General features: G+C 40.7%; 1 protein-coding gene across 2 annotated transcripts in view; it reads right to left on the reverse strand.

Moving 5' to 3' along the window:
- vps50 (VPS50 EARP/GARPII complex subunit) overlaps positions 1–18,154 on the reverse strand; it is a 138,614-nt gene that overhangs the window by 60,432 nt on the left and 60,028 nt on the right. For both annotated transcript variants that reach the window (XM_034704659.1, XM_034704660.1), the window contains exons 12-13: positions 12,121–12,261; positions 3,148–3,280 (exon numbers count right to left, since the gene is read on the reverse strand). In XM_034704659.1, the coding sequence (XP_034560550.1) occupies positions 3,148–3,280; positions 12,121–12,261 (274 nt within the window). The remainder of the gene's footprint in view (positions 1–3,147; positions 3,281–12,120; positions 12,262–18,154) is intronic.

An 18,154-nucleotide genomic window follows, 5' to 3' on the forward strand; every position in this document is an offset into this window, starting at 1 on the left:
AGGTAACTTGCTGTTCAGCTTAAACAATAAACATGGTCGGAATGGTCACAAAAAAGAAAATAAAATCAATAGCTTTTTCAGTCTACTTGATGGCACTGTTGAGTTTTTTTCTACCAATGTCAGCAGAGGTGACAGTCAAAAATAAGTTGAAATGAATAAATGAAAGCTTTTATGTCTCAGTCAAATGACTGCACCTATTCTGGATTGTTTTAACAAGGAAAGCTGAATTGTGACTTAAGTATTGTGATAATAGCGTATCATGGGGCCACTGGTGATTCCCACCCCTACGTATTTGTAGTGCCGTATCTTGACCGCCCGTGATGTGTAGATGTAGAAGGAATCTTAGTGACACTGGCTTGCTTGCATAGTAATATGTTTATTATAAGAATCAAAACCAGTATCGAACGAGCACCGCGGAATGCTTGGGAGAACAGATCTGCTGACTCCCAGAATGCTGTTGACCCAATACCCTTTATAGGTCTGAGAGCCAGTGTCATAGCCTACTACAGTGCCCAAACTTATCTTAACATCTAGTCATTTATTGTGCTCTCCTTGGCTCTGCTGGCCTAAGGGTCACAAAACCTATCCATGCAAGTCACTAAACAGGAAGGGGGTCTCAATCTAAATTTCCTTGAGAGTCTGGGACACCATAGTTTTCTCCTTGACTTGTTTTACGTCAGTTTCTTATTCCCTGTCAGTTACGTATTTCCTGTCAGATACTTCAGTAGCAAGTTACATGTTAAAAGTTATGTATCCATCAATCTTAACCAAATAAAGGCTTATACAAATGACCAAATCTGGAATACTGGTACTCAAAATAGGATGACATAATCCAGAGGGGGCGCCAACATTTACGGAAACCTTGAGATCCTGACAGGTAATTTCATATTTTTTGTCTGGTGTAAACAGCTGTTATCAAATCTTTCCGTTTTTGTTATTCGCAACCCTAAAGTCTACCTCACCTACCATGTCATGGTACTGATTCAGTGATTCTTGTGTAAAATCTTGAACAAATGTTCAAAGTATCAACATCATTGAATAAATAATTATTTGTTTTACCTACTTAAAAATGTATTGCTTTTTGCTTGGGCATTCCAACCAGAATCCAGCCCTCTCAGATGAGGATAATCCTATTTTTTTTTTTTTTCAGAATAATCCCAATCTTACTTAAAAGTTTGGTGCAACACAAACTTTAGGTTTTTGTAACCCATTCCAATCTGATACTGTAGTCCTTTTTTGTATTTGGAAAGACTCAATTTTAAGATGTGACCCATCTAGACGCTTCTCCAGATTACTTTTAAACAACCCGGCCCGGTATGAGAAAAACCCTGTATGCATTAGCATTGCAACAGAGCACTCGCAATTCCCTCAGAATGAAATGCAACATTCATGACTCATCACCTGCTTACACAACTATCCTTGAAACCTGGGTCATAATAGTTCTTCTATTTAAATTATACAATGTGTACTTATAATTTATATTCATGCAATTAGGACAGACTATCAAACTAATTTCAATTTGATAATGAAACAAGATTAATGGGTACAGAAATAAAACATCACCGTGATGCACAATGCACGCCTGTTTGTATTGTTGCAGAGTGGAGCTACTTTACAAACAACATTGTAATCAGAAGTGTTTGTTCCACTATCTACTCATTCAATGACCTCTACACTGAAGGGGGATTTGGTAAGTGGTGGAAAATATATTCCACTTCTGTGCCACTCCACTCTGTTCTGCACCGCAGCACCTCAGTGCTCTCTTCTCTTTTCATAAAGCAAGATTCAATCATTCCTTTCTGTCAGTTGTAAAGCTGATAAATCTACTGTATGCTGGAACCAAACAGCCAGGAGAGAGCAGAACTGTCTGAAGAAAGCTGACCTCATTTTCTTTGTAGACTGAATATGTGTGATAGTCCTGCAGTTTGCTGTATAGGGAGTGGATTTGGCATTTGGCGAAAGTACACACTTTCTGTGAAGATCCACATAAAGCTAAGAAATATATTCCAAACAAATGTTGCTTTTAACTGGGAACACTTCTGTTTAGACATGAAATACATTTACAAATACTCAAACTAAGGGCTTGTATGGAATACTGAGCAAAACTGCCAGGCAGGCAATAACAAAAAATGGCTTAAGCTAGCAATGTCATGATCGGTGGAATTTTGCATCACTTGCTGCCTGAAGCTTCAGTAAACACAGTTTTGGAGAATCTGGGCACAGTGGAAAATCATACGTTTGTTCAGATGCACCTCTTTTATTTAGATGTATTTCTATGGCAAACAATTATGTTTACACATATTTGTAGCTCATCATGCTTTCTTTTTCTAACAGAAAACACAAAATGTTCTTACCATAACTATCCTGAAAACTGAAAGGATGGATCACTCTGGAAGTTTAATGTCAATCAATAAATCAATAAATCAATAAATCAATCTATCAATCAATCAAAATTTGTTTGTATAACGCCAAATCACAACAAGTGTTAAGATGCTTTTACAAACATAGCAGGTCTAGACCATACTCTATGTTAAATTATTAACATAGACTATGTTAAATTATTAACATAGACCCAACACCAAGACAGGATATGATCAAGTCCCAACTTACTGACAGGACTTTATCTTATCTCATCTTAATCCAACATGAGCATTGCACCTCGCAGTATTCAGCTAGTTACAGTGGCGAGTAAAAACTTCCTTCTAACAGGCAGAGACCTCGAGCAGAACCAGACTCATGTTAGACAGCCATCTGCTTCGACCGGATGTCATGTTGTTGATGACTGTTCAATAATTTGTGATTTAGTGTAATTCTATGATATTATAATAAAATGAATAAACAAGGAGAAAAGGACAGGAAGAAAGTGCAGGAAAGAGATTTCATGAGTTTAGCACACAAAAAAAGGACGTGGAGCTTAAAGCAACAGCTTGCAAAAAGCAGAAAGTGTTCAAATAACGTCCCCTTCAGATAATGATTGTATCTTTTATTTCTGAATTTGGGACTGCACAAAGACAAGCTGCTTTTAAAGGAACTGTGTGCGTCCTCCCTGCCTTTTATCAGGTCAGAACAAATAGAGGAGTTCAGCTGAATACAAACAGAATCTGGAGGAATACAAAAGTCAAAGGGTTAAGATGTGTGTAGTCTCACCTGGAGAAGGGGCAGACTCCAGTTTGTCACGCTCCTCATGCCACTGCATGGTGCGGTGGTAGCTCAGCATCACCTCCCACAATGCTTTGCACAGATCTGTCAGGCAGGGAATGTAGCTGTCCAGGGTAATGTGCTGCCAACAAAACAGAGAACACAACAAGGTCACTCATGCACTTTTCTTATTTTTCTTGGACTTGGCATATTTTGTAGGACTTGTTTGTTTGTCGTATGTGCTCTGAAGGCTTTTTAATATCCTTAAAGAAAAAAATAACCATTTCAGGGTCATGGAAGACATTGTGCTGGCTAATTTTAGAATCAAGTACAAGATTACAACTCAAAATAAGCTGTCCTCTATGTAACATCTAATTAAAGTCTGTTTACACTCTTCATCCAAGGACACTAAGGAGGAAAACAGCCTTTTTCTGTGTCAGAAGAAAGCTTAAGGAGGAGCTAATTAATGTAAAACCTGATTGAGGTAAGTAGTGGCATGATGTGGCTTGGCTACAATATTAATGATCACAACAGATGATCCTGATCTTGATGATGTATATGAAATATGTGACATATGAATTCAATTATGCATTATCTTTGAAATATCACAGTTATGCTCCATCCAAATAAGAGCTAAAAATGTTTGGTACCACGCCATCCAAGAAATATGCACACTGTTTTTTTTCCAGCACACACCCCACAGATGCATGCTTCATTCCTGTGCTCTAAGGAGGCTAGACTGCCTGGAAAAAATGCATGAGTTGTGTTAAAATTTGGCCAACTTCAGGATAGCGGAGCTGGCATAACAGCAGCTACTACTGAGTTCAAGGCTCCGCAGCACAACTCACCAATGGAGCCATGTCAATGTGTTCACAGGCAAATTAATCACTGCCAGATGAAACAGAGCCGCCGACAGCAGACGCACTTTGTGTAAACCTCGGGAGTGAGTAAGTGTTTGCAGTACCCTGCCACCTCTCACAATAGCATTGCAAATTACACACCACAAGCCTCAAGTAACCCGAGTTGTTGAAAGAGAAAACAGATCCCAACTGTTCAAAAACTAACATGAGTAGGACCTTCTTCAGCGGGTGGGGGGGTGTTCCACCAGCATGTCTGAGTGCCTGAGTGACAAGTGACGGATGATTTCTTAGTGAGTCACTCAAAAGAAATCAATGAGACAATGTTGTGTAATGACCACTATCATATAAAGTGTCTTAACCGCGGAGCTGATACCTAAGGAAGCTCCACGACTCCATGACTCCACTGCAGTTAAAAAGGGTGTTAAAATCTGTCATCTTACAAATCTAACAACACTACACTGAATTCTGAAGAAGACACTTTTAGCCCTTCAAAATAAAAGCTGTAAAAGTAAGATAGTCAAAATTCTTACATTTAAAACATAGGACTACTAGGGCAGGGGTTCCCAAAGTGGGGGTTCCCAGACACTAATTGAAGGTTGCAAGATGTTTTAATTTTTTTTCAAGTAATCAAAAATTTTGTATATTGTTCATTGCTGTAGATATATTAACCTAAAGTAATTCACTTTGAAATAAAACCTTGTAAATATATATATTTTTTTCAATATTTTTCTGCCTTTCTTTGTTTCTAGATGACTCCTAGGGTTAAGGTTAGAGTTAGGGTTAAGGCGGATTTATACTTCTGCGTCGAATCGACGGCGTAAGATACGCTGGGGGTCCGCATAGCTCCCGTACCTACGCAGAGGCCTACACACGTAGCTGACATGCACCTCCTCCAAAATGTAACTACCTGTAGAATCGATGCGAACCGCAAGCCCTGTGATTGGTCCGATCGGCGGCATTGTCTTTCCCGCATTTACAACACTTCCGGGATCCCGGATATCGGCCGCACATCGGCAGTGTATTTCATCTCCTCCTCTCTATTCTTCATGTAATCATGTCTGTATGATAAACAGTAACATGTATCAGCTGTAGATTAACATAACACGCTCTGAATCACTGTGGGAAAGTAAACAGAGATCGTAGCGGGGCTGGAAGCAGGCGACCGGCTATCAGAGAGACCGCACTGCCCTCAGGCGTTTCAGTGGAGAATTGCTGCGCGACACGGACACATCAACGCACAAGTATGTGGTGCTCATGTCCGTGTCAGCGATGCAGAAGTATAAATCAGCCTTTAGTTAACAGTTAATTAACAAAAACATCAGCACAGGAAATACAGACATGTGTAAATGTAGGTGGCAAATTTTCTGCAGACCAGCTAAATGACGTATGAAGCTACATTGAATCACTTTGAGGGACAGTGGGGGTCGCAAATCTTTGGCAACTATATTTTAGGGGTCGCGGTCCGAAAAGTTTTGGGACCCCTGTACTAGGGGATAGGAAATGTATGGTGATGCTTTTATACAAACAAAAATAAATCACTGTCAACATTTATATGATACATTAGATTGTACGGTGCCATTTTTTAGCATGTAGCACTCTATAGCATCAAAAATCTACCTTAGGTCCAATTTTTCAAAAAAAATGTATTTAAATAACATAAAAAAGTAGCATTAAGAGTCACATAGTCATCTACATCAGCTGAGCCCCATCACATAGGAAACCATCTTACATTAAGGAAAAAACAGAGATAAACAAAGCTCTGTGTACAAAAGGGCTCCAGTGCCATCGGTCAGAAAGGTGAGCTTAATGAACCAGTTCTGACAAAACAAGGCTTATATGTGTTATCTCATGTTCTCCACCAGCCAACCATTATGCAGCAGCATGTTGCTAGGCAACTGGGGTTAGGGGACATGACATTTGGGTGAGTGGTAGGAGCGTGGGTGTGGGTTCAGGTCTTCAGTGGGTTTGACAATAAGAGTTCACCTCAGCTGCCCCCGAGAACAGAGCTGCTGTCACATGTTTGTGTTTCTCTGTGTTAACATGTTAAAAGCAGCAACTGACAGTAAAGTGCTTTAATGTCGCGCCTGTGTCAAAGGAACATGGGAAAAAAACAGCTGCAAAATGGAGTTGGAGGATACAGCCTTCTCAGAAAGTGCCTAGAAGAGGGAGGATCCAGGTCTATTATGGAGCAGCCACGCTGTCTGTTGAAGACAGTTACCTGACATTATGCATATAAAATATACCAAGCTGTGTCAGGGAGATTTTGAGAAAAACAAAGCACAGAGAGCCTTTTTTCAGTCGAGCGTTGGCGTGTGGAGAAGCGTGAATAAAAGAAATGCCAGACGTTAACGAAAAGAGATGAGAGAGAGAGAGAGAGAGAGAGAGAGAGAGAGAGAGAGAGAGAGAGAGAGAGAGAGAGAGAGAGAGAGAGAGTGCAGGTAGTCTTGATTTAGCTGATTCACTCTCCTTATGAAAAGATAATCACATACACACACACCTCCCCTCAAGAAAGGAATAAACAAACATATTAACCTGACAGAGATCAAACACATAGTCAGCAATATGTGGACCTGCTGGGCCAGCAAGGGAGCACGGTGCAAAACACTTCCTTAAACGGAAATCATTTATACGCAGCCGTACGCATGCTCTCGTCTCAAAACAGTTTTTTATTGATAAGTCAACAAGTATGATCTGAATTTTAAAAAACACATCTATGCAGTTAGATTCCTGGGGACTACTTGTGTCTCAAAAATCTCGTATGATTTCTTATAACAGGGATTAAAGCGAAACAATCTTGACTGAAAATTCTTTACATATTAAGTAAGTTATAGAGGAGCCCCTAGTATAAACCATGTATATTTCAAATGGCGTTTTCTATTAATAAATCATAAAAATGTTATGTTATTTCACTGATTAACAACAACACTGCATAATTTCTCTGAGACTAAATACACAAACATCTAACGAATGTGGTTTTCTGGTCTGAAAACAAAACATTCCTCTGATGAAGTAATTAAAAAGACACTCTCAGTAATAAGCAGCTGCAGTCTTTAGATGTCTATTACCACTGTGACTGAATAATAACAACAAATTACATGAAAAATCAATTCCCATCAGTTGCCACTGATAAGTTTGATTCTGTAATGAAGCTTTAGTAAACACAAAACACCCCCAGGATCATGGCAATGCTTAACACAAAAGAAGCAGCAGAGTCTACGTCCACTCCAGGGCCTGAGAGATGGACCATCTCTCCGTTATACGACTGCATTAAAAGTCAGCCTTAATCAGAGAGTGGGGTGGATGACTGTGGGTTACTGATGTGCAGTTTGATACTGGTGGAGTGATGTCTCTATCATCAGTAGAGCTTATTGCTTTAAAAGATAAACAAACACAAAACTAGCCTTTCTGGCAGCTTTGGAGGAAGCCATGTTCAGTCTGCTACAAAAGATGATTTAACATACTGTAGTTGTGGAGCTGAGAACAGAGGCCAGTCACAATACCAGAATTGTTTGGGGTTTTTTTTAAGTTTTATTTTGGGGCATTTTTGCATTTATCATACAGGACAGTTGAAGAGAGGCATAACATGTGGGGAGTAGAGAGCAGGGGAAGACATGCAGCATATGAGCCAGGCCGGGAGTTGAACCACTGACCACTGCAAGGGCGAAAACAACCTCCGTACCAATATGGCTGCCGCCGACTATTTACCTCAAACAGCGCTGCAGAAACAGATGGGTGACGTCACGGGTACTACGTCCATATTTTATACAGTCTATGGTAATGACCCAATTTAAATATTCCATAACAATTAGTCTACAGTTGAAGTATGTGTCGGGTTTGTACCTGAAGACACCCTGGCCTCTGTCTGTGTTTTCAGATGTTAACATCATCTGGCTGTGTTGGGGGACACTTCTGTGTGTCAGTCATGTTGCATTGGTGAAAACATAACAGACGGACAACAGAAAGGCAGTAAAAAAAAACTATGCAGCAATCAGGCATGATTGCTGTTTCTCCTGTGCTCTTTGTTGCTCTGCGACAGACACAAATGTAAGTCATGCATCTTAATGAGACGCCACATGGACATGTGGACGTGTTCTTTAGAGTGTAACTGCCGTGAAAACATCTGGGGGGAAAAACGCTTCATGTCTCTCTGTCACTGTTTTTTTGTCATTAGCACAGACTCTCTTCACCTAACCTTTTTGTCACCTAACCACTGCTCGCTCGCTCTCTCTCTCTTGCTCTCGCTCTCTCTCTCTCTCTGGGCAGCCAGCCTACTAGCCAAATATGAGGTTGTTGTGATTACGTCTTCATGATGATCAATACTACAGTCATATTATCAGTACAATTACCAAAGTTTTGGCCTGCAGTCGTTGTATAGTCCTGCATTTAAAGTCCCCTCATTTCCCACAAGAACCTTCTATGATTCTGGCTGTGAACTGTCCTATATCCAGCAGGAGACAAGCCAGACAGACCAGGGGATTGATATGGAGTGAGGCTGGCCAATAATGATGAGATGTTGATGTAAAATTAATAAGACCCTTTCCCAATCAGGGCTGACCTTTCTGTCTGCCTCCATTCCTCTTGAATTTTAAGTTGCATAACTAAGAGGTCAGTTCAGAGGGTCTTATGAGACTCTAAAATTCTCTCAACCTTTATTTATCAGAGGTATAACTGGATAAGTTTGCCTTTCTGCTTCCAACTTTGCTATTGATACAGTCTCCCAACATACCCGCATCTATACCGAGCAGCTCCACTAGAGCAGCTTCGATTCCTTGCTCAGGAGCTAATCGATGATGTTTGTTGAAGCAGAGAGTATTGCTTAGCAGATTGCACATTGTTTTGGCCTGTTTGTCACAAGTGTAATTTAAATAGTTGTGAGACTGAGCTTGTATACAAGTCAATGGGTGCTTCTGCTCTTTAAAATCCGATAAAATCTCTAAGAGGGATGCTGGAGAACATTACAAATACTCTGAGAGCACTAAAACTACAGATTTCAGCCTTTTTTAAATAGATATTATAAGCAGCTATTTCATTTTAGACCAAAGAGTGCATAATGAAGCAAGGTATTTATTTTTCATTTACCTACTTGTAAAGTTATTTTCATAATGCCAATTTAAAGGCAGGTATATAAATGCCTTAACTGTATTCAAAACAAATCATATACTGTATCTTCATCTCCCTTTGCAAGTCTCCACAGGCAGGCTGAAGATGCTGCTTTCTTGCATATAAATTGTATGTATCCGCTCAAATCCTTCATTGGAGTGTGTGATTTTGTTGCACGAGCGTTGCCCCATCAATCGTTACAGCACGGCCGAGAGTTTATTGACACGTCCCATCAATCTTGAGTAGCTTCTGTTGTTTGTACAATGGATCTGTGTGTTAGTAGCCTGAGTGGGATCATCCAGGCAACACTAGAGAGCAGGGGATTCATCAGACATATGTAAACATGAGGATGAATCTGTGGCTACTGTAACAGATACATACACACAGTATTTCAGAGGATCCGTGACACAGTTTTTCAGCTAGCTTAGTATCAGATCAGCAAGAAAAAAATAAAGAACAGAGAGAACTGAAAGTATGGATGTTTGAAAACGCCACCTGAGTGAAGAGAACATTTCTTTTGTTGGGTTGAAGATTTAATAGAATTCATAGAAGGTTACTAAGGCATACAAGATGATACAAAAATATATCCAATCATTTTCTTACTAAATATTTGCAAGAAGATTAGAGTAGAAAAGGAAGAACTAACAATTTTGTAGAGAAAAATACTTGTACCTCTTAACCAACAGTGAGAGAGGAATCCTTTTATTTAATGTTATCTCCTCCACAGACTTCCTTTGTTTGGGAATCTCATGCAGCGTAAGCTACCAGTCAAATCGCAGCTTCGTGAAGCCTTTTTTGAGTATCAATGTCATGGGAGCACATTTAAAAATACTTAAACCAAGTGGCAACCTCTGTTAATGAAAAATTAAGCCAATGCGTGAGTGCAAAAAAAAAATACTGCAGTTTTTCACGTGTCCACTAGAGGCTGCCTGCAAAAGGTAGAGGATCCCCATTAGGTCTTGTGTTTAAATACCAATTTTTAAAGCAAAAATAAACATGATTACGGCCTGATCTATGGCCCATTTTTTATTCATTATTCATACAGGCGGCTGCACTGTAGATGTTAGCCAGGATGAGAAAAGCGCCACCTCTTAGCCTATGTCAAGGTTGATCCAAAATTAGCTTGGTCAGTTAGTCAGTATTTCCAATATGCCATCTTTGGGGTTGAAAACCTCCTTAAAGAAACCAATGGGTGACATAACAGAGGAAGCTCAGATAAATCTCTTTTATTTTGGCCTTACAAGGCATAGATCAGTTTTTTTAAGTGGGGTTGTATGACATACTTGTAAATAGTAAGTGTATTACCTACAGTTGCCAGTCAAAATAACAGAATGGAGGCTAGACTATCTGCCCCTGCAGATAAGGTCAAAGCAGATGGATTGGCCTGATTCCATGTCTATCATCAGGCGGATCCATCTTGCAAAACTTCAAGCTGATAGGTTTGTTCCTGGTAAGAGAATGACCAGACCAATCGGCTTAATTTTAGGAGAAAGAAGCGTGAGCTATGGGCGCAGTTTATCAAGAAGCGACCGCAAACCTGTAAACAATGGCGGCCGTCGAAGAGACAGTCGTGGAACGTACAGCTATAGTGGCAGTTTTATCAGAACTGCAAGGCAATGGGCTAATTTTCTTTCCAAAAATGGTAAGAATCATGACATGAAGTTCTGTGCTTTGAAAGGTTCTGACCTTTCTGAACACCGTCTATGGGGTGGTGCCCACATGGATGTGAATTACACCCCAATCCAATATTAGAATAAGTGACAAAGTCTATCCATCATTTCAGGTTAAGAAAGTACGACACAAGTGTATATGTACGATTCACAATACACCAAAAATATCCAGTGATTTTTGATATTAGTACTATTGAGTACTAAGTATGTGATACTATCCCACTTCAAAAAATATATAATAATGTCTGTCTAAGCTCTTATTTGTGGTGACACAACAGAAATGTGCTCAAAACTAGTTTAAAATGACTGGAAGAACTGAATTATTAGTCCACTTTCAGCTCTTACATCCTAAAAACACTGCCTGAGAGTTTAAATGCAAGCTCCCATCAACCCCCCTAAATCTCCCACTAAAAGAAATGCAACCCCCTTGCCTTTATGAGCTGAATAATGCTCCTTCAAGAATGTTTACTATTTGTGGCAGGAAAAAAAAGTGGAAAAATATGCAGGAAGCAGGTGCAGTGAAGAGAAAGAGAGGTAGCATGAAGGTAAGAGGTAAAGGACAGGGCAGTGTAGTTGTATGAGCACAGTAGGCATCCCCCCCTTGTTAAAGCTATGCAGTCAAACAGCAGGCAAAAAGTGGAGCCAGAGGGGTTGGGAGGAGAAAAACTATGAGTGCTGAAATATTGGGAGAGGAAGATAGATTGTGCTCCCGGATTGGGCAGAGATAACCTTTAGTGGTGCCCCGTATAAACCCCTGAACATGGAAGGTCAGACTGTGACTGTGCAAATTCATGATCAAATCAACCAACTTTTTGCTTGATGGCCGAGCAGATGTGATTTATTTTGATCTAAAGACAAGGCAGCTTAGGGAGCAGAGTTGAACAGTGCTGCTTCTGAAGTGTGGTTCTGTATAGTGAGCAGGATGAATGGCCTCATAGTTGAGGGCTACAATGTGCTTTTTAACACCCATTTTCTGGATTACTTTCTCCATGCTCTCTGCATCCTCCTTTATTTCACTCTATTATGGAGAATCTGTAGAATCCCTTGTCATGAATGTAGGTATTTTTCGCTTGGCTACAAGGCAGAAAGAAATCCAGAGAGATAATGTGAGTAGCAAAGTGGCTGAAAATGGGCTCAGCAGTGTGTCAAATGTCCTTTCAGCACTTTGTAGGTGGTGGTTTTTATTCACAATTTCATTTAACTGACTACAGAAGAGGTGAGACCTGACACTGGCATTGAAGAAAGGGGATTGGACCTAGCCATTTCTAGCCAGAAATGACCATGAAATTAGAGACAGAATAGGCAAATGTTGGTGGCATAAATTGACCAGCCAAACACATTTATCTCCTTACCGTGCACAGGTCTTTGTACTGCATTTTCTGGAACTTGGTATCAGCATTGCCGGCACACAGCTCCACGTATCCCAGTACGACTTGGAACACAGTGTTGTGGATGGCCTGGGTGAAGTGCATATGCAGCTGGTCCATGGCGGTCTGCAGGAAGAGCCAAACACATTGTTAGGAAAACGATACAGTCAGGTTGTAACTGCCGCCTGCCAGCATGAAGCTGTGAAAATACAAACAGCAGGAAAACGGCAAATCATACCTCTTGGAGGCCCATGCTATACACATGATAATTGGAATTGTTTGCAGACATACTGTATTAGTCACACTAAGTGGCATGACTGATAATTTGGCTTGCCTGGACTTAGAGTCCAAGAGCAATTCTGTCTCAACTTGCCATGAATCATTACTATGAGAAACAGCTGAGTTTTAGATGAAATCTGTCATAAATGAGGCAAAAAGACAGAGAACTAATAGGAAACACAAGTGTAAAGACCTATTAGTGGCATGTGCAGACCAAAGCATCTCTGTAAAATGTTGGGACACAGTGTGCAGCCAGAACAGCTTGATTTTGTCTTGGCATTTACTTTACAACTCTTTTTTGGGGGGGAAGAGAAACGATTGTTCCAAAAGCTATTCCCAAACTTGATGTTTTGATGATAGTTGTGGAAACAGTGCCCAACAGGTTGGTTAAAATTCTTCATTGAGTTGAAATATGGAGACTGTGAAAGTCAAATTATTTGATTCATATTATATCTGATTGTCAAAGAAGTCAGTGACCCTATGCACTATGCATGAAACCAATCTCATCGTGGAAGAAAACATTAGGACTGAATGTTTCATCAAACTATAAAGTTGATAATCTAGAATATCTCTGAATTGATACCCATTCAAACTCGGTGAACTATGCTGCTACACTAAACAAAGCAACATGAGCTCTTTTAGTGATCAAGCATTAAGGTTAATCTGTAGCTTCCCCTGGCTCTGTCAATTGCCATCTGTAATGTATTGCATAGTAACCTGAACCTGGTCTTATATTTGGGGTCTAGATTTAAAATCCCAACAGTAGACAGCACCACTTATCTGTAAAGAGGGCGTACCCCCCATCCTTCACTCACAACTACAGCACCAGGGGGATGAAAGATGAAGTGACACAGTAACTGTCCAGAACACGGTGCCTCAAAAGTAGATCTGGTTATTCAACAACTAAGGCAAAGTTATGATGCCAATTTTGAGATAATGGTTATAAATGCAGCAGAAACATTAAATATCTGTCCCTAATTGAAATATGGTGTTACAGAGTTTAATGTCTGAAGTGGGCAGCCCTTAAAGAACATATTTTAAAAAGTAAGTAAAAATTCTACTGTTGTAGTCAAAGTGTCTGCTTCCAAGAGACTGACAGAAGACTGAGTATGTTACAGAAAAAAATAATAGAGATATGCCCACTACCAAGGCAGTCGGCCAGCTGAGAGCCTTGGAGATCGCAAGAGGCTAATAATACTAATGCTGAAAATAATGCTAATGCTTATAATAATAACAATAATAATAATAATAATAATAATAATAATAATTATTATTATTATTATTATTATTATTATTATTATAATTATTATTATAATAATAAGCATACTATTATTATGATTAATAATAATATTCATATCATTATTATTATTATTATTATTATTATTATTAATAATATGAATATTATTATTAATCATAATAATAGTATGATTATTGTAATAATAATAATAATAATAACAATAACAATAATGATCACAACAATAAATAATACAAAATAAAACAATCAATAATAATGTTAATTCATAGTATTATCAATATTATTGTTATTATTGTTATTGTTGTTGTTGTTATTATTATTATTATTATTATCCTTGTTATTATTATTCAGGGTTCCCACTCTTTTCCAGAGATCATTTTCCAGGACATTTTCATTGATGATCAAGCTGGTATGACAGTCTAAATTTAGTTCCTAATTTAGTTCCTAAATAGTCTAATATGTTCCTCTCAGTGGAAGTCTACATTGAAAGACATGTAGTCTATGGCTATCAATGAAATCATCTCTTACATACTTAAAAATGATGGCAAATTGATAATACAATAGTCAGGGACCCCTTACAGGTGAGAAAATTGTCCATGGCCCCCTCATAATTGTAACACAGATTAAGCACATTAGTGATGTGTCATGATCAAAAGCTGCGGCTCTGAGAGCCGATGCTTTATCGAGAATCAGAAGAGCCGGCTCGCATCAAGAGAGAGAGACGGCTCCCAGTATTTTCCTTTCCCTCCTTAGCTCTCTCAGTGCTCAGCCCCAGCTCTGCTCACAGCAGAACTTTGTTTTGATTGGTCAGCATGGCGGCCATGTGGCCAATCATATGTGAGGATATAGGATACAGGTGATGGAGGGGAGGCTGTGTATCCTGGCTTCATCTGTTCCTTCAGAGAGTCTTCTTAAAGAAATACTCACTGAGAGGAGAAATCGGATCAGCCCTTCCAAGCTGAGGCATCTGATTTTTCTCAATACCAACCTGAGGACATTAATAATGTTTGCTTGAGTTTGGTTCTGGTTCTGTTTGCTTGAGTTTGGTTCTGGTTCTGTTTTCTTGAGTTTGGTTCTGGTTCGGTTTACCTGAGTTGGTTCTGGTTCTGTTTGCTTGAGTTTGGTTCTGGTTCTGTTTTCTTGAGTTTGGTTCTGGTTCGGTTTACCTGAGTTGGTTCTGGTTCTGTTTGCTTGAGTTTGGTTCTGGTTCTGTTTTCTTGAGTTTGGTTCTGGTTCGGTTTACCTGAGTTGGTTCTGGTTCTGTTTGCTTGAGTTTGGTTCTGGTTCTGTTTGCTTGAGTTTGGTTCTGGATCGGTTTACCTGAGTTGGTTCTGGTTCTGTTTGCTTGAGTTTGATTCTGGTTCTGTTTGCTTGAGTTTGGTTCTGGTTCTGTTCTGGTTAGTTCTGGTAAGGTTCTGTTCTGGTTCGATTATGGTTCACGGCTGGTTCGGTTCTGGTTCGGTTCTGATTCGGTTCTGGTTCGGTTCTGCTTCAGTTCTGGTTCGGTTCGGTTCCGATTCGGTTCCGGTTCTGGTTCGGGTCTGGTGCAGTTCGGTTCCGATTCGGTTCTGGTTCGGTTCTGGTTGGGGTCTGTTCGGTTCTGGTTCAAGTCTGGTTCGGTTCTGGTATGGTTCTGATACGGTTCTGGTTCGGTTCTGATTCGGTTCTGGTTCGGTTCTGGTTCGGTTCGGTTCTGGTATGGTTCTGATACGGTTCTGGTTCGGTTCTGATTCGGTTCTGGTTCGGTTCTGGTTCGGTTCGGTTCTGGTTCAGTTCTGGTTCAGTTCTGGTTCGGTTCTGGTTCGGTTCTGGTTCGGTTCTGGTTCGGGTCTGGTTCGGTTCTGGTTCAACTCTGGTTCGGTTCTGGTATGGTTCTGTTCGGTTCTGGTTCAGTTCTGGTACGTTTCTGGTTCGGTTCTGGTTCGGTTCTGGTATGGTTCTGTTCGGTTCTGGTTCAGTTCTGGTACGTTTCTGGGTCAGTTCTGGTTCAGTTCTATTAGGGTTCTGGTTTGGTTCTGGTTTGGTTCTGGTTTGGTTCTGGTTTGGTTCTGGTCGAGTTTGATTCTGGTTGAGTTTGATTCTGGTTGAGTTTTATTCTGGTTCTGTTTGCATGAGTTAATATCTAGTTCTGTATGCTTAAATTTAGATCTGGTTCTAAACCTAACCCTAATCCTAACCCTAACCCTAACCCTAACCCTAACCCTAACCCTAATCCTAATCCTAACCCTAACCCTAACCCTAACCCTAATCCCAACCCTAACCCTAACCCTAACCCTAAACCTAATCCTAACCCTAACCCTAACCCTAACCCTAATCCCAACCCTAACCCTAACCCTAACCCTAACCCTAATCCTAACCCTAACCCTAACCCTAATCCTAATCCTAATCCTAACCCTAATCCTAACCCTAACCCTAACCCTAACCCTAACCCTAACCCTAACCCTAATCCCAACCCTAACCCTAACCCTAACCCTAATCCCAACCCTAACCCTAACCCTAATCCTAATCCTAACCCTAACCCTAACCCTAATCCTAACCCTAACCCTAACCCTAACCCTAACCCTAATCCCAACCCTAACCCTAACCCTAACCCTAATCCTAATCCTAACCCTAACCCTAACCCTAACCCTAATCCCAACCCTAACCCTAACCCTAACCCTAATCCTAATCCTAACCCTAACCCTAACCCTAACCCTAATCCCAACCCTAACCCTAACCCTAACCCTAACCCTAATCCTAACCCTAACCCTAACCCTAATCCTAATCCTAATCCTAACCCTAATCCTAACCCTAACCCTAACCCTAACCCTAACCCTAACCCTAATCCCAACCCTAACCCTAACCCTAACCCTAATCCCAACCCTAACCCTAACCCTAACCCTAATCCTAATCCTAACCCTAACCCTAACCCTAATCCTAACCCTAACCCTAACCCTAACCCTAACCCTAATCCCAACCCTAACCCTAACCCTAACCCTAATCCCAACCCTAACCCTAACCCTAACCCTAACCCTAATCCCAACCCTAACCCTAACCCTAACCCTAATCCTAATCCCAACCCTAACCCTAACCCTAATCCTAACCCTAACCCTAATCCTAACCCTAATCCTAACCCTAACCCTAATCCTAACCCTAACCCTAACCCTAATCCTAACCCTAACCCTAATCCCAACCCTAACCCTATCCCTAATCCTAACCCTAACCCTAACCCTAATCCTAACCCTAACCCTAACCCTAATCCCAACCCTAACCCTAACCCTAACCCTAATCCTAACCCTACCCTAACCCTAATCCTAACCCTAACCATAACCCTAACCCTAACCCTAATCCTAACCCTAATCCCAACCCTAACCCTAATCCTAACCCTAATCCTAACCCTAATCTTAACCCTAACCCTAATCCTAACCCTAACCCTAACCCTAATCCCAACCCTAACCCTAATCCTAACCCTAATCCTAATCCTAACCCTAACCCTAATCCTAATCCCAACCCTAACCCTAATCCTAACCCTAACCCTAATCCTAACCCTAACCCTAATCCTAACCCTAACCCTAACCCTAACCCTAACCCTAACCCAATCCTAACCCTAACCCTAATCCTAACCCTAACCCTAATCCTAACCCTAACCCTAATCATAACCCTAATACCCTAACCCTAACCCTAATCCTAACCCTAATCCTAACCCTAACCCTAATCCTAACCCTAACCCTAATCCTAACCCTAACCCTAACCCTAATCCTAACCCTAACCCTAATCCTAACCCTAATCCTAACACTAATCATAACCCTAACCCTAACCTTAATCAAAACCCTAACCCTAACCAAAACCCTAACCCTAATCCCAATCCTAACCCTAATCCTAACCCTAATCCTAACCCTAACCCTAACCCTAACCCTAATCCTAACCCTAATCCTAACCCTAATCCTAACCCTAACCCTAATCCTAACCCCAACCCTAACCCTAATACTAACCCTAATCCTAACCCTAACCCTAATCCTAACCCTAATCCTAACCCTAACTCTAACCCTAACCCTAATCCTAACCCTAACCCTAATCCTAATCCTAACCCTAACCCTAACCCTAACCCTAACCACAATCCTAACCCTAACCCTAATCATAACCCTAACCCTAATCCTAACCCTAATCCTAACCCTAACCCTAACCACAATCCTAACCCTAACCCTAATCCTAACCCTAACCCTAACCCTAACCACAATCCTAACCCTAACCCTAACCCTAACCCTAATACCCTAACCCTAATCCCAACCCTAACCCTAACCCTAACCCTAACCCTAATCCCAACCCTAACCCTAACCCTAACCCTAATCCTAATCCCAACCCTAACCCTAACCCTAACCCTAACCCTAACCCTAACCCTAACCCTAATCCTAACCCTAATCCTAACCCTAACCCTAATCCTAACCCTAACCCTAACCCTAATCCTAACCCTAACCCTAATCCCAACCCTAACCCTATCCCTAATCC

The sequence above is a fragment of the Notolabrus celidotus genome, chromosome 16, assembly GCF_009762535.1.
Source record: "Notolabrus celidotus isolate fNotCel1 chromosome 16, fNotCel1.pri, whole genome shotgun sequence".
NCBI classification, from domain to species: Eukaryota; Metazoa; Chordata; class Actinopteri; order Labriformes; family Labridae; genus Notolabrus; species Notolabrus celidotus.